The 21,789-nt window shown below is 47.3% G+C and overlaps 9 protein-coding genes across 9 annotated transcripts; 5 read left to right on the forward strand and 4 right to left on the reverse strand.

Moving 5' to 3' along the window:
• Positions 1-3,580: 3,580 nt before the first annotated feature.
• HD556DRAFT_1250576 (uncharacterized protein) lies at positions 3,581-4,478 on the forward strand (the record flags this gene model as incomplete). The annotated part of the gene is made up of 4 exons (XM_041298943.1): positions 3,581-3,787; positions 3,847-4,008; positions 4,067-4,219; positions 4,278-4,478. Coding segments are annotated over 4 exons (723 nt in total), but the record flags the coding sequence as incomplete, so codon positions are not given.
• Positions 4,479-5,178: 700 nt separating this feature from the next.
• On the reverse strand, positions 5,179-5,639 carry HD556DRAFT_1460968 (uncharacterized protein; the record flags this gene model as incomplete). Its single annotated transcript, XM_041308239.1, has 2 exons — positions 5,505-5,639; positions 5,179-5,447 (listed from the first exon to the last, which is right to left on the reverse strand). Exons 1-2 carry the CDS (start codon positions 5,632-5,634, stop codon positions 5,179-5,181), a joined length of 399 nt encoding a protein of 132 aa, XP_041152440.1. The 5' UTR covers positions 5,635-5,639.
• A 560-nt stretch (positions 5,640-6,199) lies between these two features.
• HD556DRAFT_1460977 (uncharacterized protein) lies at positions 6,200-7,509 on the reverse strand (the record flags this gene model as incomplete). The annotated part of the gene is made up of 4 exons (XM_041308240.1): positions 7,010-7,509; positions 6,867-6,957; positions 6,479-6,804; positions 6,200-6,427 (listed from the first exon to the last, which is right to left on the reverse strand). Exons 1-4 carry the CDS (start codon positions 7,388-7,390, stop codon positions 6,200-6,202), a joined length of 1,026 nt encoding a protein of 341 aa, XP_041152441.1. The 5' UTR covers positions 7,391-7,509.
• A 603-nt stretch (positions 7,510-8,112) lies between these two features.
• On the reverse strand, positions 8,113-10,453 carry HD556DRAFT_1460984 (uncharacterized protein; the record flags this gene model as incomplete). The annotated part of the gene is made up of 3 exons (XM_041308241.1): positions 8,113-8,447; positions 10,139-10,285; positions 10,429-10,453. 3 exons carry the CDS (start codon positions 10,451-10,453, stop codon positions 8,113-8,115), a joined length of 507 nt encoding a protein of 168 aa, XP_041152442.1.
• Positions 10,454-12,831: 2,378 nt separating this feature from the next.
• HD556DRAFT_1250570 (uncharacterized protein) lies at positions 12,832-13,331 on the forward strand (the record flags this gene model as incomplete). Its single annotated transcript, XM_041298942.1, has 2 exons — positions 12,832-13,070; positions 13,091-13,331. Coding segments are annotated over 2 exons (480 nt in total), but the record flags the coding sequence as incomplete, so codon positions are not given.
• Positions 13,332-13,678: 347 nt separating this feature from the next.
• Positions 13,679-14,166, forward strand: HD556DRAFT_171321 (uncharacterized protein). Its single transcript, XM_041309791.1, has one exon. The coding sequence runs from the start codon at positions 13,726-13,728 to the stop codon at positions 14,002-14,004; it is 279 nt and encodes a 92-aa protein (XP_041152444.1). The 5' UTR covers positions 13,679-13,725; the 3' UTR covers positions 14,005-14,166.
• Positions 14,167-14,903, forward strand: HD556DRAFT_171334 (uncharacterized protein). The gene is made up of 2 exons (XM_041309792.1): positions 14,167-14,397; positions 14,449-14,903. The coding sequence occupies exons 1-2, from the start codon at positions 14,328-14,330 to the stop codon at positions 14,721-14,723; spliced, it is 345 nt and encodes a 114-aa protein (XP_041152445.1). The 5' UTR covers positions 14,167-14,327; the 3' UTR covers positions 14,724-14,903.
• A 269-nt stretch (positions 14,904-15,172) lies between these two features.
• Positions 15,173-15,552, reverse strand: HD556DRAFT_1314628 (uncharacterized protein; the record flags this gene model as incomplete). The annotated part of the gene is made up of 2 exons (XM_041300970.1): positions 15,173-15,329; positions 15,401-15,552. The coding sequence occupies 2 exons, from the start codon at positions 15,550-15,552 to the stop codon at positions 15,173-15,175; spliced, it is 309 nt and encodes a 102-aa protein (XP_041152446.1).
• Positions 15,553-18,620: 3,068 nt separating this feature from the next.
• On the forward strand, positions 18,621-21,148 carry HD556DRAFT_1451196 (uncharacterized protein; the record flags this gene model as incomplete). Its single annotated transcript, XM_041307908.1, has 15 exons — positions 18,621-19,103; positions 19,157-19,354; positions 19,416-19,458; positions 19,507-19,531; positions 19,582-19,621; positions 19,670-19,882; positions 19,930-20,026; positions 20,077-20,125; positions 20,177-20,235; positions 20,286-20,406; positions 20,459-20,565; positions 20,615-20,753; positions 20,802-20,947; positions 21,000-21,044; positions 21,096-21,148. The coding sequence occupies 15 exons, from the start codon at positions 18,621-18,623 to the stop codon at positions 21,146-21,148; spliced, it is 1,818 nt and encodes a 605-aa protein (XP_041152447.1).
• Positions 21,149-21,789: the final 641 nt, after the last annotated feature.

Here is a 21,789-nt window from a genome sequence, read left to right on the forward strand (position 1 = left end):
GGATCCGGAGGATTGGCGGTTGTTACGCGCCAGGTTATTGATGGCTTGGGATAGCCGGAGGAAGACCAAGTCTTGTGGACCTAGACCTTCGTTTTCATCGTCAGTCGGGTCTTCCGGAGGTTCATCATCCGGATCTCCGCCACCTCCTCCTGGCGGGTTACCGCCTAGGGCAAGTTCATCGTCAGAATCATTGTGCGGAAGATTTCCGGCGGGTGTGGGGGTGGGGGTAGACGGATGTGGGCGATTCATGAGTTGTGAGATACTGGAGGCAGCACCTTGCGCACTAGCGCGGCGCTGTGAGAAACTGAGGAAGGCATCGACTATGGGAGTAGAGTCGCGTCGGGCGGTTACAACACCCGCTGCATTAAGAGCGGTCTGCGCCCGTGTAGGTGCCATGAAGTCAGATGTAAGTATACTCGGTAAGGTGTGAGTTCGAATATACTGTTAAGAACGTGCTCAAGGGTCAGATCCGAAGGGCTTGGCTTCAGCTCGTGCGCTGCGCCCCTTACCCGAGTACGTGCCCCTAACTTCCGAGGGTTGTTGAACGATGTCCGAAGGTTACCGGACGATGTCCGGAGGGCGTCGGGCGATGTCCGGAGTCCGATGTCCGATGCGCGGGAATTCCGGCGGACGTTCGGAAACAAGAGATAAGACTAATCCGGACGAAGTCCGAACTAGAAAGGAAACAGCGGAGGACTACCAGAGGTAGAGGCGGAGGTGTCAAGTCTATAGGAGTCGATCCTAAGACGAGCGGAGGTCGACGAGAGAGAAACTCAAGTCGGACGGAGGAGAGAATGAGCAGAGTCTAATATGATATTCGAACTGAGGAAACTACAGAGATTGTACAGGGGTTTATATACTACTGAGGACATAACGGAGAATAGTAAGTGCAGTGCGAAGCTATGTAAAGCTATGAAGAAAACATATGGTACGACTATCACTAGTCTATCGGAACTTAGTAAAATGAAGACGGAGATGAATGAGGAACGGAAAATAAAGCGTACTAACTGATAAGGGAAATACCAAAGGGATAAGGCGCGGAAGTTAGACGCGGGTCGGATCCGGACGATACATAGAAGTCGGCCGGATCCGGAAATCCGGAAATGATGAGTGTGATAGGTCCGGGTCCGGAACGCGGGATATGACACCAGCCCGCATCCAGTTGAGGTTCCAAATAATGCCAGGAGGAACTACCGTCCTCGTCCTCGACATCCTCGACGGTGACACGACGACTTTTGTTAGGAGCAGGGTTATTGTCCATATCGGCAGATGGGTGGGCATGAACTTGGCCTGCATCATTGTGGGAGAAGTCGACAGGTGCTTCTTGTGCGTCTAAATTCCCAGCCTCGTTATCCTCAATCATTGATACCCACTGACGTCGACATTCAGGATGGCTTGTGATGTGTCTCTTGAGACCTCCATGTGTGGTTATTACCTTTCCACAGAACACGCAGGAAGGCATGGTTTGTCCGTTGTTACCATAACTCGCCCATACAGTCACAAGTACCCTTTTTTTCAGGTACATTTCATTTCGATGCCACGACACGCGATTGTAGAGTTCCCGCATCGCATGGCTTTCAACAATTTCTCTCGTCTTGTCTGTTTCTCCCTTTGCAAATGTAGAGTTCACGCATCGCATGGCTTCTCTTTGACTCATTTCAACAATTTCTAACTTTCTTCCCTTGCAAATGTAGAGTTCACGCATTTTTACTCATTTTTCTTCTTAGCTTTTCCTTCTTGGCCTTGGTTACTACTACCACCATCATCTCTATTCGGTTTTTGCAATTTCTCCCTTCGCAAATGTAGAGTTCACGCATCGCACGGCTTCTCTTTGGCTCGTTTCAACAATTTCTCTTGTCCTCATCTTGTCTATTTCTCCCTTTGCAAATGTAGAGTTCACGCATCACATGGCTTCTCTTTGGCTTGTTTTTCTTCTTGGCCTTGGTTACTACTACCATCATCTCCATTCATTCCGGTACGGCACCTTTCATTCTGGACTGACCATTGACATAACTGACTAAACTAGGGTAGTGATACCATGAGCCGCAAGTAGGAGTTCCAATAGTTGGACTTTTCTCGCCTCTTCGCACCGCTTCTTCTCTGCACTCCAACGCTGTGTTATCATCTCCCGCAAGAATGCTTGGTGAGTTACTGGGTCCTGGATACGTTCTAGGAGTTGAACTTTACACGTCTCTTCACAGTGCCTTATCTCCGCATCCCAGCGTTCCAATATAAGTGTTCGAATGTAAGTCTGAGATGCTTGGATTGGTCCGGGTGTTTGACGAAACGGTGGCAATGGAAACAGAATCTCAAGAGGGGGTGGTCCCACCCTAGCCTTAGCCTTAACCTGGCCTGGAGCACGAACGACCTGAAAAGGTCGGCTCGGAGGAGGTATGAGGTCAGTGTTCGATGGTAAGGAGGCTGGACTGAAACATTGGTTAGCATGAGGCCAATGTTGGATCTGCCGGCAAAGCAACTTACTGAGTGCTCATTTTGGGTAGGAGTTGAAAAGAAAAGTTGTGCCGCATCCCCCTTACTTATGCTGTTGTGTTGACACCGCTTGAACAGGTGAAAAATTTACATTCAAATCAACAAAACTCTAAATTTGTTTGTTGATTGCACGCCACGCCAGTGTTTATAAAGGGTACGTCTGTCTATGTTGTCACCATTGCTACATATCCTTGATTATGCCTGCAAAAGCAAGCTTAAAGAAGGCTTCTAAAAAGTCTATTTCCAAGGCTCAGGACAAGCTATGTGCTGAGATGGAATAGACTGCGGGACGCACCGCAAGTGGTCGCAAACGCCGACCGACTGAAAGAGAGAGCTACAGATGTAAGTACGATGCAGCAAGTCAATGTTCTAATACAACTGACTCCCTTTTACTTGACAGTACTAGAAGCTCATCAAGGCAAAGACCGCCAACATGACTTCAATGCAACAATGGAGAAACGCAAATTAAAGGTATTGCGTGCTGCATACAAAAAAAACCCCGAGGAGTTCAACGACGAGCCTGCGGAGCTCCTCAGTGATATGGATATCGAAGAAGAAAATATGGTACGTGTCTCATTTTTCCAGTGCTGCTTCGCTCACTATGTCATTGTAGTTCTTGCATCACTATGTACCTACAAAGGTAACTAAGCCACAGGCGCTCATGTACAGTACGAGCAAAACTCCTCCAGCTGTCTTGGCTCCGATGTCTTTCAGTAACGACCGCTTCAGTACTGCGGCCTCAGCTCCAACGTCCATCAGCAAGTCTCCCAAAGGTACTGTGTCTTAGGTTATACAGTATGACCGCAATACTAACACGGCACTTTTGTCAGCTTCTGCAATTGTCACGTCCTCCAGTGAGGACAGCGAGCACACATCCTCCAGTGAGGATGGCGAGCATGCTGATGACAATGAGGATGAACACCAATTGACCGACATTGAATCTGTTTGCAGTGCTCCTCACACTGGAGACCTTCGCCACGAAGCGGTGGTCGATGATATTCCACCACGGGTTGTCAGGACCAAGCACCAACTGCAGGACCGTGACGAAGAAACCAAGCCGCTAAAATTCCATAAAGCTTTGGACAGATCACGCCAACGATTAAAGGCCAGCGATTTCAATGAGGTCACGCAGGATTTGCTTGCCATTGCCACATCTATCTATCGCTGTCTAGTCGTGACACGGGAACCTTTTCCTCAGACACTTATCAGCGAGACGCTACTAGCCAAGGAGGCCTGGCGAGAGGCATCTAAATTGGCAGGGCTTACGATTCAACTAACTCCTTCGTTGGTCAAAATGGTAAGGAGTCACTTGGTAATGTCCGCATGCTTATCCTATTGATGATATATATTATGTAGATGACGAGGCGCACTTCCCAAGTGCGTGGGGAGCTCAAAACTAAGATGCGCGCACTTACAGCATCATTCTTTGGCTTCCGCACAAGCCAATCTATAGCGACTATGACACACAATCGCGACCTAGCTGAATCTCTGAAGGATGGGACATGTTTCGTTTTCAAGGTGCGTAGCTGATTCTGACATGGCCTGTTGTCAGATGATCTGACTGGCAGAGTGATAGGACTGGGAGAAGAAAAGCGGGATTTACAAGACTGGATTGATACAGTCAGCGGTGAATGACATGTGGTTTGCGAACCGCAATGATGAGGGTGTGATTTACAGTAAATATTTCGACCCTTTACCGGTCAAACTTCTCGCACTTATTCTCACAGCGGTGCGTGCCTTCAGATGTTGATGCTGTAGCACAGTAGCTGACTCCTGCGGTTTGACAGATCGAATGTTGCCTTGATGAGTGGATAACCGGGATGAAGGAAGACATCAAATTCTCGTCCACAGCTTATACTCCGGTCTACCTGGTCCATCTCAGCTCATTACAGCGGTTCGACGAGCGCACCTCACATTACAAACTACTCGAGAAAATTCGTGTCAATATCCTTGACGTTGCTCAGTATGTCGGTGGCCACTTGCATTGATTATCCTGCAAACTAATGCGGATGGCAAGGTTCCATGCTGGGGTGAATTCACTGGCAGCACAGGCAACTACCATCGGCTTGACAGATGAGATATTTGACGACGCGATTCAAGAGTTTGAAGCTGAGGCTAGAGATGCCCAAGAGGGGCGCCAGGGAGGTGTGTAACTGGGTAGTCTTTGACAATGGCTGCTCGTTGTAGTACTGTATAGATGCTGTCTGTTATACTGTAATTCTATTCTGTTTCGTCGATTTCAGCTGGTGGCGTGGATTGGCACCTGTAGCTCAAAAAAGCGAAGCTAGTAGAAGGTCCTACCAGTGCTAGCTATTGCGCTGTGTAGCTGCCTGTAGCTTGCTACGACGAGCTACCAGTGACTCTCATAGCGCTATATATTGAGCCATGTGGCTATATAGCCGCATGTAGAAGGGACTTGACAAACGGGACTACAGGTACTACAGCGACTATATAGCCACCTGTAGTCAAATGGTATTTTCCTGATGTATGGAGTGCAGTCTGTACTACAGGTATCCGTTCAAACCTCCCACACATCCGAAGTCATTCCATGTAGCTTATCCACCTCCTCATAAACTTTTGTCCAGTCACGACAAACAGTCTCGTATCCCCTGACGGCAGACCCCAGGTTATTTACGACCGGCTCAATTTTGATATTGGGGTGGCACAAAATTGATTGGCGAAGATAATTCATGCAGTGACGAGTGACTGACGACGGGGGGCGCATTTCTGCGTAGTTGTCACGGATAATGCCCAGGCACTTGAGCTGGTGAAAGAGCGCCACCGTGTTGAAATGCGACTTTCACCCGTCTCCGCATCTTTGATGGGAACGGTATGTCCTCCCCGTGGAACGAGTTTCGCAAACTCTTCTCCGCCCTCATCCGTATCGGCGCGGTAGTGTGCTGTTTGGTCTATTCGCATCCATACTGGTTCCCCGAAATCTATCTGAAGGGCTAGATCTGATGCGTGGAATCGTCAGTCAAGCCTTTAGGACACGCTCGAAACCTTTGTAGTACCATGGCTGAGAGCAATTCCTTTGAAAAAACTGCTGTCGGACAACCGAGGCCTTCGTGCAATAAGATTGGCAAGGCCGATGCCTACGACTGTGGCGAGTATCGCTTTAAGAGCAAAGAAAAGTCGTCTCATTACTATGTGCAGGGAATCGCAGTGACTTTTGGTGCTTAAGATTCAATTACAGGTAAAGTACTAGTAGCCCCGTGGCAGTACGCTAGTATATGGTGTGATTCTCTGATCGATCCGTCAGAGTCACCGTATCGTAATGCGGAATCTGTACAATTGATGCCATGACAAGGTACAGGGACTCATCATCGTGGGGTTGCTTCGGATACAGATCACTGCGTGGCTCGGAGCATTTAGGTGCCATAGAGTTATGGAAGGCAAAGGTTAGCGTAATGAGGACTTCCAGTGAGGCAGTCCATCAATTACTAATGACTTACATGCGGATATTAGTTTGAGCGCATCAACTGCATGCTGATTCGGACGCCGGTCAATGTTCATGTGCTTCTATTGAACAACTACGGGCCCAATGCAAGGTTTCGTTATTTTCAAAGTAATTGTGGAGTGCAAACAATATTTTCAATCCTGAGGCTAGTCCATCGTCAAAGTATACTAAATAAATATTTGTTTTACATGTACTCTGACCCGTAGCATTCTATAACTGTTATCTCAGTAGGTATCCAAGCGACCTTGCTCACGCAACTGCTTCCACTGAATCGTGGTCATTACCCTTGTAGGTCGCATGCGCTTCAATGCCAGAGGAACCAGTGAACGTTTTGGAGCCATCCCGCACACTGTACCCGAAACCACCCATACGGATTGCTTGCACTGATGGCTTCGAGGTCATGACCCTGGACATGGTGTCCTGAGACCAACCCTTTCCTTGCGCGACCCGGAAAACTATGAGCAACATTGCAACAATCTGTGGCATGTCATAAGCAGCGCGAATGCCTCTCTAATCGCCAGTACTAACCTGAATCTGAGGCAGCAATTCAATAAATGCTGCAGATATGGGATTGTTTATAAGGAAGAGTATCAGAAGTGCCAGCGAAAATGTGGAATAAAAAGCGGCAGATTCAACTATCATTGCAGAAATCGACGTGTACTGAGCGCCGAACCTAGAGCCAAGAGCTTTGGGAATTCGATGACGATATGTGAGTAGACGAAGTACGATAACGATCGTGATGATGATGTTCAGTGCGAGTGAGAGGCTGAGATATGGAACGGTATAGTTGATGTTAGTCGAGGTGAAAAATGGGGAATTGCTGGTTAATTGAAGCAGCCACATTATACCCATAACTAATGGATGCGATAGTGAGCGTCCGATACAATCAAACAGACATTGAAAGTAAGCAACTGACTGATGGATGCAGCGAACATCAGACAAGGGAACAACATGGTGATCCACACTGGTACCATACACCCTCTGTAAATTACCATGCAGCGCCAAACCTGAACAGATATATTAGCGATAACATTTTCAACTTCGAATACCTCTACTCACGACCAATCCATCTGAAAGAGCCATCATCAGAAACCCACAGACGTTTCCAAGATTGTCCACAGGAATGCCGAACATGTTATTCTCAAATGCGTTCGGACCGCCTGGATAATCGCGATATTGAATGAATGCGAGTTGTGTGAAATCAGCCAGCGATGCCATAAACAAGGTGCTGAGGATAAAATCTATGGTGATGTATATGAGTAGAGGCAGGTTCTTTTTGTAGTTCGTGCGGGTCATTTGCCGGATCAGGAGGTGGAAGCACATAAAGAACAGCGTAACACCAATGCCATATGCAACGGAGCTGACCACTGTCCCTTGCAACCAGCCTTTCTCTGCGAGAAGCATTTCAGACGATTCGTCTGGTGTCCAACTAGATGACATGATATATCAGATGGCGAACAGAACAACCTGAAGGATCCTCAGGCTTCCGGAGGAGTAAGGAGATATCTGGGGAGAGTGGGAGCGAGTCGCAACCATGGTGGGAGCACCTCGTTAAATAACACCATAACGTCACCGTTGCAGGTGGATCAATCCGCATAGAATCCTAGTACTACTACAACTGCGGCACAATCAGAAACTTTCAATTGACCGAGCATTTCCTCTTCAGGAAACGAACCATGAGGACACATGTTTCAAGTTTGAACAGGGAGATCAAAGGGAGATACGACGGTTCCTCCCGGGACCCGGCTGAGCTCAGAACGCGCATCCGTAAGAGAATAGACTAGAATTTTGGGAGGAACTTACCTCATAGCACAGCATCAATAACAGCCTCTATCGCATGTCCATGTCAAGTCTCATGTGGTCAACAGTTAACGTTCAAACGTTCACCTCCGACGTGCCCCATACGTTGATCTTCGAATGGTTGAAGTTACAGTAGATTTAAAAGTCGAAGACACACATACCAAACTTGGTACAAAATCGTCGGCGATCTCGCTTTCGGTTATGATCCGTAACATATAGAGACTGAACGATTGAATAGGCTCGGATTTGCAAGTGTATACATTTAAAACCTAGTACAGTCATTGAACCGCTCAGTAAAATAATACATAGTTCTGCAGATACATTCAGCGAATGGATTGAAGCGTACGAAGTAGCGTGTCAATTCAATCCCAATGTGCCCTCCACTGCAACCACTTCTCGTGGTACTCTTCAGATACAGAAATGGCCTTACTCCAGTCCCTGCACACTAATGTGTCCCCCACTCTGTCCTTCTCGTAATCGACTTTCAAAAAGTCTCCCATTTCTAGTGTATGCGCAGAATCACACATGAGAGTCTGCCGAAGATAATTGAGACAGTGATGTGCGTGATGATCATTGGTAAGGGGTTCGTCACGGCTGTAGTCGAGGAGAGCTTCCTGCAGTATCCATAAACAGTGAAGCTGATGACCGAAGACCAGCACGAAAAGTCGCTGCTCTGGTCCTAGATGGGTGCGACCAACTATTTTCGGCCAACTTTGTGTTGGGATCCGACGAATCCGAAGGAGACAAGTAGTGATGTGCACGGCTCGGCTTGAGGCCCTGGGCCGGCCCAAGCCGGGCCCAAATAAGCCGGGCCCAGCCCAGGCCTAAGTCACGGCCTGAGGAAGGCTTGGGCCTGGGCTTGAGTTTCGAAAAGCCTGAGCCAGCGGCCTAAGCCGTGGCTTTGGTATGTTCAGTGGCACTGCCATAGAAGCCTCACCGGAGGTACGTTTCCCGACTCTATTTTTGTCTTTTCGACCTTCTGACTTCCATCACTCTTATCAGCTTCGACGGTCCATATGTCGCAGTGAGTTGCCATGTCTTATTTGTGCTTCGGTTGGTCGACGTTACTCACATCGAATTCCGGCACTCGAAACTCTTCACAAGGCTTGGTCATCGCGCGCAGAAAGGTCGAAATATGCGAAGTTTGCTCCCGCGCTCAAAGATGCAGCCGCAAAAGTAGATGAGTATTATGAGAAGACGACACACTCCGCTGCGTATGTATTGTTAATGTGTACGTTGTTTATTTTTTCATGAACGACTGCGAGTCTGACATTTGCACTTCAGTACTCAACCCCACAGGGAAAATGTCATATTTCACGAAGCATTGGCCAGAGGATCTGCACGATGACATGCTTTCTACTGCGGAGACAGTGGTGAGTCATCTTTTTCATTTTATCAACTTAATCTGAATGTGCTACAACTAGTTCAAAGCCCGTTATCTTCAGCTGAACCAAGTGACATCATCGACGTCGCAGCACACAACTAAGCCTGGCAGAACTGGCAGTCTCAAGAAGTTAATTCGCGAAGTCCTCAACGACGCAACCAGCTTAAGGCCGACATCGTCGAAGCACTCCAGTGTCTTAAATGTGCACTACGACACGATCTTCTGTTCTGGGAGCCTGCACCATCGTCTCTTGTTGAGTTGGAGCACCTGGACGACGATGATGAAGAAGTGGAAGTGGAAGAGACTGGTGATGACGAAGAAGGTTGGGACATTCTGCTTTTGGGCGATGATGCTGAGGATGTGTCAGACACTGAGACGGACATTTACTAGATATATTGTAATTATGCTGCCTAATGCCACAGTGGTCTTGAGCTGTCTGTTGGCTGCGAAAAGCCGCGGCCTGGTTGGGCTTAAGCCCCGGCTTTGGGCTGGCTTGGGCTCACGGCCTAGGCTCAGGAATCTTGTGAGCCTAAGCCCCTCGAGGCCAAGCCTAAGCCGGGGCTTTGAGCCTAAGCCGGGCCGGAACATCACTAGAGACAAGGCCGAAAGGATGAGAGCCGAGAGGGAGAGGCAGCAACCGGCCGAAGCGTAGAGCCAAGGGAGAGGACACCAAGTGCGAGCGCATCCAAACGGAGAATGAGGTCGACGTGTCGTGGCCAACTCGTGCGCTGTCCATCTTTTAGTTTAGCTTAGCGTAAATTACTGTACCTGGGAGACTCACCTTATAAGCCCAGGTACCCGCATCCAAACATCTCAGTTTCAACTCGAATACTGAGATGTAAGTTAGTATTTTCGTAACGTTCGACTCGAGGTCTAACGTTATATTAGATTCGTACCTTTGTGTCTAGGTACAACGTTTGTTAATCAGAGTTTCAACTCGAATACTGAGATATTCGTACCTTTGTGTCTAGCTGCGCGTGACCGTCTCGCTATACTCTCAATACTTTGGAGGCTCTCCCACTCCAGTTGAGATTCTGTATCAGATGCGTTTAGAGCAAAATGCACACTCTTGTGAAGAGTCATCGCGACGGCTTCATGGGTGAGATCGACGGGAAATTCCCACGGGTAATCATCACCAGCGTAAGTGTATTCTATAGTTTCTAAAGTGCGGAGGTCAGCCTATCATGTTTTTGCTTCAACGTGTATGGGAGGTACTCGCGATGTTCTGCCGGTTGGAGTCGGATGTTAGCATGCCACATGGTGGCAAGTATAGTGAGCATTCCGAACATCCAACCAACTGCCAGTTCTACGCGAGACATCATGGATACTGATTACCTGAAGGTACTAGTAGTACTTAACGCAAGTTCTTGATTATTAAGTATTAAGCCCAGTATCCTGTTGATATATGATTAGCACTGGCAACTAATTAGCCCTAAAATACTTTACCACGGTTCAAGTTAGAGCTCCTCGTGGATCTCGCATATGGACTAGTTGCACAATTGTCCGGCGGACGCATCACGGTCAAACTTGTCCTTTCGTATGATTCAATCAGCACATGATTGTGCTGAGTCGAGGAACCATTTCTATATTTAAATTTTATATACCGCAGAAATTGTTAAGATGCCGCGGGAATAGTATGAGATAAGAGGATTGCCGATAAATTTTGTTTTGAAGCGTAGCCAGAGAATGATATCTAGAAGGAACTAGTACTGAGTCGGACAACTTAGTCGCTCCTTCAAGCTTCAAGTTCTGTGGGCTCCATGGTGGCGTTGCTACATGATGATTCTGATCATGATGCTGATGGCCTGATGCTGATCGCAGCGACACAATGTTTAGGCACCTATAGGAAATCATTAATCACCGACGGATAACAGAAATGAAATTGAAAAGTTAAACCGAAAGTGACATTGCTCGGAGGTGCTGTGCACCAGCCTTGTGGTGTTGGATCCAAAAACAGTACTAGTACAAACCTGTAGGTGCCGTCATCCCGGCCTTCTGGTATGAGTCAGTACTAGTAGTACTCTGAAACCTTTACCGCCTCACGCGCATGATTAATACAGCCATGGTAAGTCCGCATCAGTCAATCGCTGTGCACCTATTCCAAAGCAACGTGCTTCGAATTCACTTAGGTAAACCCTCGCCGAGCTGATGTATAAAAAGGGTCCGACTACAATTTCATCTGACACACAAAAACGCATCGATTTAACCAACAAGTCTTAGCCAACAGTATCATTCAATACTACCATGATCCTGCCCAAAATTAGCTTTTACATCTTACTCTTGTCTGTGGCCTTCGCGCAAATCACAGCAGCACCCGTCGCCAGTGTGCCGGATTGCGACAGGAGCCTGAGTGACGATGTAGCCTGTGAGTAGGTCCCGGTGATGGTGTAGGACTTGGCTGATGAATTTGAACCTCTAGTAAGTGATAAAATGGTATCGCCCTGCGAGGGCTTTTGAAATTTGAAGGCTCGATGCAGCGCAAGGTTGAAAGTTGATGTAAAGAATAATGGATCAGTAGACCGGACGGTCATTTTGTATATGATCACTATACACATATAGTGACACTAGCCTTCAACAACAAATTGTATTTCCAGTTTATTATTTGAGTGGGCAATGAGAAATTATACTACTAAGGCTATACTGGATGACAGAACTATATGCAAGACGATACATTTAATCTAGGGGGCCTGTGTCCCATCGCGCCCCTAGATTCGTGAATGCTCTGATGTGAGACGTGCCCTCACCAGTCCACCCTTCCCTGCCGGTTTAGACATATTAATCGAGAGTGAGGTGACTTTCAAGGTTGGCGCAATTAAATAGTATACGTGAACTAAGGGGGAGAAGGTATTTTTTTTAGTAAAAGGGCCCAACCGATCTCATCTGGAATAAGACAACACATCTTAACCAGCAAGCCTTAGGCGACGGTACTATCATTCAATAATATGAGCGTGGTCAACACCAGCTTCTACGTCTTACTCTTGTCTGACATTCACGCGATTCACAGTAGCAGTAACAGACGTCACTAAATGTACCTGGACTGATGACGACGTGGATGGTATAGCCTGTGAGTAGGTCCCGGTGATGGTGTAGGACTTGGCTGATGAATTTGAACCTCTAGTACACGGAGAAAAGAAATGCTTTTGAAGCCTCGTTAATAATGCAGCGACGGGAAGGTTGAAAGTCGATGTAAAGAATAATGGAATAACAGACGAGACGATGACATCTTGTACATGTTGTAGTGGCAGTAGCCTTCCTCAACAACAAATTAGTATGCTACTAAGACTATACTTGCTAACAATACATACCGTAGTATACCTGTATCGTAATGGCGCTCGGTGGCTCTGACTCCATGCCATAGAATCATCTTGCAAGATAAGCCTATTTGACGTCCAACGCCAGCTGGTGTGCACATGCTGTACTGAGTGTACGTATACCTCGTAGCAGTCAGTGTAATCTCGCTCAGTATTGACTTGGGGTGGCAGCCACATACCTTCTTGCAATCGTGATGCTGACTCGGATTCTTAGCAACAATATTTGTCGATGCTGCTCGAAGTCTCCCCGTTGAAACTTGAACTTACAGAACAGGTAAGTTAATCACAGCTATGAAGTAACACTGTAGATAACTCACCCACGCAGTGTCAGTCACATCAGTGCAATCGATGGACCATCGTGGAAACAAGTTCAAACCTAATTATTGAGAAGAGAAAAAACGCTGCCAGCGGATGTGAGGGAGACGATTGAGAGGCACGAAAAAGAGGGGACAACGAATAGTCCTGAATACGAACAACTTGAAATGGTAGGGATCTTCTTTGAAAAGCACGTTTGCAAGAGCCCCTGGCCAAAGGTGATGGAGACGTCCTTTGCGGCCATGATGCAACATCCCACCGTGTATCACACACACGATGTAGGTGATATCTTGACGGACCTTTCTGATATGTACTGATCATGGATTCCAGGAATGGACCGTCAGAGTTCACGATTACGGGAATGCTGAAGTCATGGTCGTGTCTGGATCAGATGCACGCAATCACGACTCCTGCTCTGCTCACCGACGGTGTGATGGACGAAGCGCAGGACGTCTGCGTGAGTCCTTTCTTCCAGAGAATCCCGCATGTGAAGTGGGCGCATTTTTTCGCAGCGTCACATGCCATTCTTGGAGGAGGAGGACCAGGCGAGATACTTTCAAGTGGTGACTGATTTTTTGACATATGCTTGAATAGTTAAATCCTGTAAAATATAAGACTGAATGCAAGAGAAGGGATTCAAGGGAATGTCCAGTGATTTGCACCTTCCACGGGTTCAGGGAAGGATCTCTAGGCATTATCATTGCCTTAGGTGAAGGATGCGCGATGAGAGGGCGGCTGTCTGCTATATGTTAAGAGAGCTTGGAGATACTAGAACCAAATGAGCAAACTGGAATATCTGATTGAGATGGGAATCCGGACGTACATTCACTGCAGGGGAAACGAGGAAATAATCGTATGCGGAACGGGTAGGATTATATATACTACTTGAGTAATCCAAGTTGAACATTCCAACTTGGTCCTAACGTTGTCATTTTCAAACGCATCAGCCATTATCGTGTGTCGACATGTCAAGCTTTCAAGTCTCATCTGGTTGTCAGTCGTTCCCCCAACACGCCTCATATGTTGATCTTCGAATGGCTGAAGTTACAGGCAAAGTAGATTTAAAAATCGGAGATGACACGTACCAGACTTGGTACAAAATCGTTGGGGATCTCGCTTCGGGTGCGCACCCTCTCATCATACTGCACGGCGGCCCTGACGTCCCGCACGAGTATATAACACCTCTCGCCGAATTTCAGGCATCCTCATCATCTTTTACAACCAGATCAGAAGTCCATTTGTGAAGGTATGGCGGGAAGCCCAAAGAGTTTTGGACTGTCGATTTCTTCATGGATGAACTGGTCCCTGGACAACATTGTTGCCCACCTTGGCGTGCAGAACGGCTTCACTCTTCCGGGTCACTCCTGGGGATATTAGGGGAGCACTACACTAGCCACAATAATCCTGCGAGTCTCCAACACCTCGTCCTCACCGTCCATGGCACTGTAGGAACAAAGGACTGGTCAGCTGCTGAACGCGCTGCCGGCAAATTTGTTGGCTGTGCCAATCACATCAGGCGGGTTTCTCGGTAGCCGTGATATCTCGCGAAGAACTGGTAGCTGGCTGGATGTTCGGAACTCTTAGTGTTCTTGCCACCGCGTGGCATGCTTGCATCCGATCGCAACCGGTACAACATCGTGAGTACCTTCCATACGCATATGATACAGAATCTCAATTGCAGTCTGAAGTGGGAGAGCCTACCAAGCTCGCCAAAAGAATTTGGTCGCACCCATCTAGAACAAGAGCACCGACTTTTTGTGCTGGGCTTCGGTCTCAGCTTCCCTATTTATGGATACTGCAGCAAGCTCTCCTCGCCTACAACTGTGACCAACCCTATGGCACATATCATCACACTCATCATTGTCTCTATTATCTTCGACGAATTCTTATGTGTGACCCTGCACATACTCTGGAAATGGGGAGTATCGTGATTGCAATGGAGAGCGCATTAGGACTAAATTAACACACCACTTGGTACGTTTTAGTCTGTTTTCGTTGAATGGCATCTGCGGAACTGTGTATCACTTAATTGTATTCATCAAGCCTGTTCAATACAACAGAATTGTTCAGTTTCTAGTGCTGCCTTACATTCAAGTGACTAAGTTGCGCAACCAAAGTTGTCTCAAGTCCAGACGGAGAAAAAGCTTTGCAAATTGACTCTTGCAAATTACTTATGCATCTTCCCATTGTTAATTTTTTCAAGACAGGATAATGCAGCCTATCCTTACCGTGGAAGGAGGAAATTGCTTTAGTAATCTGGTCATCCCATTCCCGTATATTCGATCTTATTTATATCTTACAGGATCAACCATTCAAGAATATGTCAGGAAGCCAGCCACCACTTGAAATTATCTCGCCTGGTTCTCCTCCGAGAATGGCATGCGATGCTGGGAGAACTGCGCCTACGGCGACCTACCCCATATGCGAGATTCTCCGGAAGAAATGACTGCGCTTCATCCATGACACCATTGGTGAGGAGAGGAGAGTAGGAGTTGCAATTGTGCGAATCTGATCCAGATACGACCGTGACCTCGGCGTGCTCGCAACGGCGAACTCTAATGGTCCAATCCTGGTAACGGTGATCAGTACATATCAGAAAGGTACGTCGAGACGTCATCTACATCGTATGTGGGATGTTACATCATGACTGCAAAGGCCGCCTCCATCGCCTTTGGCCAGCAGGTCTTGCAAACGTGCTTTTCATAGAAGATCCCCATCATTTGGTTATATCCAGGGCTATCTGTCGTTCCCTCTTTCTCGTGCCTCTCATTCGTCTCCTTCACATCTGTCATAGCTTGCTAAAGCTCCTCACAGATTTCGCCCGTACTAGTTGCACAACTGTCCGGACCCGATACCACAGTCAAAATTGTCCGATTCAATCAGCATGTGACGTATAATCTATGACTAAACGTAGTTACCTATATGGACTCGTTCAAATCTGGTCATGTCAACGAAAGTAGCATTGACCAGTCGTATGTGTTTGGGTCGTAGGGCTTAAGGCCTAGACTGCAAGAATCGCACTCTCCCAGTACATGTATCCCACATAGTTGAACCTTCGTTTGTTTAAGGCTGGTCATGAGTCCGTTAAACGGCTATCGCAGCCTGCCCTAATCGCAGGGCACGGACCATTTACTCCAGTCAAAATAGCTTAAAAGGAAGAGCACCTACGTAGAACTAGAAGTACGAGCGGTCGGGGCAGCGTTCAAGCCCCCTGACGAGATCTTTCGCAGGATCGAAACCGCTGCCCTCCGCTCTACTAGCCCCTCCCTCCCGTTGTAGCAGCGCCCTATCTTAGGAGAAGGCGGACTGCAGCACGCGTGCATAGGGGTGGTCTGCCTAGTACACTACTAGTCGTAGACTAAAATCTATTGCCCACCTTGCGGCAGAGGCCTCGTTCCTCGGCCCCCTTCTCAGGGGGCCTAGATTGGCATTTGCGCCTAATAGTCCGAAACGCCTCCGACTCGGAGCCTGCTCACTACCATACACCTATGGTTGGACCGCCTCCTCACTCCGAGTCAGAGAATGTACTCGCCGTGCTATCTCGATAGAAGGAACTTCAAGAAAGACTCGAACAGTTGTTCTCGAGAAGCATGTAATACATTCAGTATCAACAAACAATCATGTATGCACGAACACATCTTCTACTCCCAATGTCAATGTGCCCATGCACTCGATCTGTCCTTCTTTACGTCAACTTTCAATCCTCCAGCTGTGTTTGGGTTTCAAAAAGGATGGGTCGCCGCTAGAAGCTCGTCAGTTGTGCTCCACATAATCGCCAGCACCCACTCACCATAAGTAACATCCACATTGTCAGAATCCAGGTTGTTCTCTGCAGCACTGACCACTAGGATCTGTGCGAAGGCAACTGACAGGAGCATAACATAGAAACTGAGTTTGTTGACGTTAAGTACGGTCATGTTAATCGCTGAGGTGTGGGGTTTAGGACGCGTTGTTGTAAAGTGAGATCGGGAGTTGTACCCTTTAAATACCAATTCATGAGCGCATATAAGGAAGGGCATCACGAACTGCCATCGCACTCGAGCACTATTCAACTGACTTGATCGTTTACAGTTTCGGCTAAAAAATATTTCTAGATGTGATTGGTTGCATCTCACCCAAACGATATCCAAAATAATCTCCGCAGAGCGTCCTGTACTGTTTTGCTTGGGTATCAGATTTTTTTTGTAATGATGCTCTGATCAAGATGCCAGCGGTCCGGATGAGCATAGCGCTCATGTGCAGTAATTTGGAAAATGAGCCCATTTGATGGTCACATAAGATCACTCAAAATCTATTCGCGATCGTAGGATATCATTAGTGGATGTGGGCGCGAAGCCAGAGGCGAAGTTGTTAACATACATCCATTCCAGAAGTCGGCACTTTCACGAAATTTCTAGCTACTTACATAAACACAAAATTTGCAACATGTCATTCTCTCTCTAATATTCATTACGAGGTTGAACGTTTCAGATAGAAGAAGAATTGAGTGAAATATGTAGTTGAAACTGGAAGTGCCGAATGAATGAACCATCTACGCAGTCAGGCAAAAATGTCACCTGCCAATATGTGCCGTGACGGAGTTTCAGTACTGCACATCCCGGGCCGCTATGGGCGTCCACCAGCGTTAACTATATGAGGAAAGCTGCGAATTTTCAGAGTCCAGACCCTACATGAGTCAATTCAGGTACACGGCGGTCTACTGTACTGCCAGTGGTTTGCTTACGCTAAATAAGTATCATTTGCGGGATTGGCCTGGAGCTTAAGCCTTAAGCAAAGAAACATGACCGGGAGAACTGTTTGGACTTGAATTGATCATGATAGCAAGGGTAGCTTGAAAAGCAGTACGGTGGCCATGCCGCATATACGTGACCGACTAATTCATAATAAAGCCTGAGCGGCACTTACGTACAATTTATAACTATATACTTAGTGTTTCAAAATTCGGAGTTCATAAAGCGCCCGAGCTATATCCACGACCATCGATTCGGCGAGTTTATGTTCTAATACGACAACTGCACATTCAACATTTAAAGATACTCCGATATTGAATTTGAATGTTGTATCCTTCAGGTACAGGATGATGGAGATCACAGTCTCCAGTGCCACCACTAAAGTAGTAAGTTCATCAGAAAACCTCATGATGCATGCCAAAGGCAGTTCAACGCTCATAGCTTCTTTCTGCTATCTACGGTTCTACCGATACGGGCAGCCCTTGACGCATCACCTCACGCAGCTATCATGAGACCTGCGGTGATACCGTCGTTCCTCCGAGCCTTGAGCAATCAGGACATCGTGCTAGTAAGATGGGTCAGAAGGAAATGATTCCGGAATGATCTTAGGTCAACTTGGCTAAGTAACCTTGACCACCGGCAGTGCTAATCAAATTTATCAGCAGGATTTCACGACAACTTTGATAATCAAGAATGCATTACGCGTCGAACGGTATTGGCGATTTCTCAAGGACGACTAAGTTGGACTCGCAAGTTCGGGATCCTTAGGAAGTATGTCTGTTGCGGACGCGATCGACTTGCATCAGCGGAAAAATGGAAGTATATACCTGATTTCTGCAAGGTATGTCATTCATAGTCGCACGGGGTGTTCGGAGGCCAATAGAAACTACTTACCTTACTAGGAAGGTTCAAGCGTTGGAGCAGAGCAGGTGGTCTGTCTTTCCATACTGTTCGGAGGCTTGTCAGGAGTCCTCTCGAAGCTCTTTGCCTTATCAGGCAATGCATGTGAGCGAAAACGCCCCAGCTTTCCATAATTAAGTGGGTCTAACCTGGACTCAATTAAAGTTAAAAACCAGGATGGTTCATGGTGCTCAGACCCTCATCCGCACATATCAGTTTTCTGTTTCAGTATGGCGACTGACTCGTTTCCACAACGCTTACCTACGCTGCATCGGCTTGGGGTCACTTATCCTTCCAATGTCTCCTCATCCGAGGTAGCCACCGAGTGGCTCAACGCTTTCTCAGTTGCAATAACTCAAAGTGATACCGCAGCTGTTGTCGACCTCTTTCTCGAGGATGGTTTCTGGAAGGACGTGATCGCACTGACATGGGATTTCAGGACATTCGAAGGAAGGGAGGACATCAAGAAACTCCTGGATGCTCGTCTCGTTGCTACGGGACTTAATGAACTGCGTCTCCTACAGGAGCCCTTGAATGAACCTGTTCTGCGAAAAATTTATCACGATTTAGTCTGGTTGCGGTTTTGCTTTGGTTTCACCACTAAACATGGCAAGGGTACTGCAGTCGTTTATCTCGTTCCCCTTCCAGATTCAAAGTGGAAGGCCTACACTCTGTTGACCTGTCTTGATTCGTTGACCAATTTCCCTCAAAAGGTGTGCAATCACATTCCTTCGAGAGCACTTAGTACTTACTGACTCTGCGGAAGCTCGGTCCCCTCAGAAACTGGGAGACTGATCATGGCAGTTGGGAAGAGAAGCGGCGCCAAGAGACTGAGTTCTCAAACAATGACCCAACGGTGATTGTCATCGGCGCGGGGCACAGCGGTCTGGAGACCGCGGCAGGCTTAAAGTACATCGGTGTACCCACGCTTGTCATTGATAAGAAGCCCAGGGTTGGGGATAGCGTTCGTCCCATCACAATTTTGGTATTCAAATATAGCTAAAGGCTCGAGGGCGGTTTCATAGTGGAGAGATCGTTACAAGGCTCTTTGTCTGCATACTACGATCTGTTCGTTCCTTTTCTTCTCCGGAAAGGGATCGACTAACAAACTTACAGGGCACAGTCAAACGCCTTACCTGAAGTGGGTGGTTTGTCAGAACTCCTTTGATTCTTTTGTAATCCAGTTTACAGCTTTCCACCAACATGGCCAGTTTACACCCCAGCCGCAAAAGTACAATATTACCCACATGATGAAATTCACTGATTCCAGCTATTGCAGCTGGCAGACTGGTTGGAAGCATACGCGAGTTTCCTTGAGCTCGACGTTTGGACGGCCTCGACGATCACCAAGACATCTTGGAACGATAGCACGAAAACCTGGTCTGTCGAAGTCAATCGCGGCGGTAAAGGTACCAGGATTCTGACCGTTAAGCACCTCGTTTTTGCCACTGGATTTGGTGGTCGCCCGCATGTTCCCGACATCCCCGGGAAGGTATGCTACGCTCGAACCAGTGATCTAAACGTGACTCATGGACGCAGGCAAGCTTCAAAGGGTCTGCCGTGCACTCATCAGAGTTCAAATCGGCGGCTGATTATATCGGTAAAACAGCAATCGTAGTCGGCTGTTGCAATTCTGGTCGGTCTGTCATACCTTTCATATCGAACGAGGTTTACATATTTCATCAGCACATGACATTGCTCAAGATTTCTGCAGTCACGGTGTCGACATCACAATGTGCGCTCTTTGGTTCAAGTTATGTCATTTTCATATCTCACGACATACTAGGTATCAACGATCGTCAACGTTCGTGATCTCGAAGGAGTCACTGGCAACAATGCTAGGCGGTAATTGTTCCCGTCGTTGTCGGTAGCTTGGGTTGACTTTCCTTGCCTAGTTGTCTATAATGACGACTTCCCCACTGAGCTGGCTGATACTTACACTACCTCGCTGCCTTGGGCAGTTGTTAGGCGGCTGCATCAACGTATGGTTCCTATGGTTGCTGGAACCACAGACAAGTACGTCGGACGAATCGAAGCTCACTTCCAGATGCATTGATTTCAATCGCAGGGCCATTCTAGATGGGTTGGCTAAGGTTGGCTTCAAGACCAATCTTGGCATACATGGAGCAGGTGTTATGTCCCTTTTCCTGGAGCGTGGTGGTGGCTACTACGTCGGTGGGTATACCTCTGATGCACGATGAAGATGTTTCTCAACAGCTTCCAGACACCGGAGCAAGTAAAGCTATTATCGACGGGGATATTAAGATCAAGAACGGTTCCGCAATTGAGTCCTTCACGAAAAACGGCCTTCGATTTGCTGATGGCACCGAGCTACAGGCAGATATAATAGTATTTGCTACGGGGTATGGTAATATTTTACCTTGACGAGCAGGACTCATAGTTGCTTACAGTTATGGCGATCCCCGTGACTTCATGCGCGAGGTCTGTGGAGATGAAGTCGCATCAAAAATCACCAGGGTCTGGGGTTTAGACAAAGAAGGGCAATCTGCGGGAGTGTTGAGGTACTGCGGGCACGATGGTCTGTGGTTCGCAAATGGTATTTTACGTCGTTCTTGTTATGGGCGCGTCAGTTTCATTTCGATGAACAGGTGGTTTTGCTCTATTGCGCTTCCACAGTCTCCATTTGGCCATGCGTGAGTTCCTTCCCTGTGGCAACAGAGCGTTGCTGATGATTAAAAATGTAGAAATCAAAGCCATAGAAGAAGGTATTTTGAATAAGGCGGATATAGTTATTTGATGACATTCGAAGATCTGCTCATGATCAGGGCTGGAAGAGCACTTATCGTGTAAATTAAAGGTTGTATGTACGATGAACCCAAGGCCGGAGCCTTCATACATGGAAAACAATATTTGTCTCGGACTGAAATACATGTCACCAATGTTTTAATATAGATATACAAGATGTTTCTGTACCCCAAACTCCCAGCCTAAGCTACTCCCTCTACAACAACAACACCGCAAAAGGACTGGTAGAAACAAGCAACCTGGACCAGAAACACGTCGAGCCCACCACGATCGACCCAACACAACCGCAGGCCCACTTCATCTAACCATCTACTAACCTTCTTGTTGCAGTCTTCCTTTTGTGCCTACTTGCATCGTCCTGCCAGACGGCGCAGGGAGTACGTTTTCGAATACACAGATATTATTAGTGCCACACCACCAAAAAAACATATATGAGGGAAACCATATGACGAGACATATTCAACATATAGGGTCTACGATCCCAAAGGACTCATTCTGATATATAAAAAGCTATTTCCCCAGCACCAGCCAGTTCCAGTTACAGAGATAACTGTCACGTTAATTAATCAGTATTCGCTTGCAGGTAACCCCACTTTGTTATGTCGTGCGCCGACATTTACAGCTCCGAATTCT

Source organism: Suillus plorans, assembly GCF_016647745.1.
Source record: "Suillus plorans strain S12 chromosome Unknown HD556scaffold_123, whole genome shotgun sequence".
NCBI lineage: Eukaryota > Fungi > Basidiomycota > Agaricomycetes > Boletales > Suillaceae > Suillus > Suillus plorans.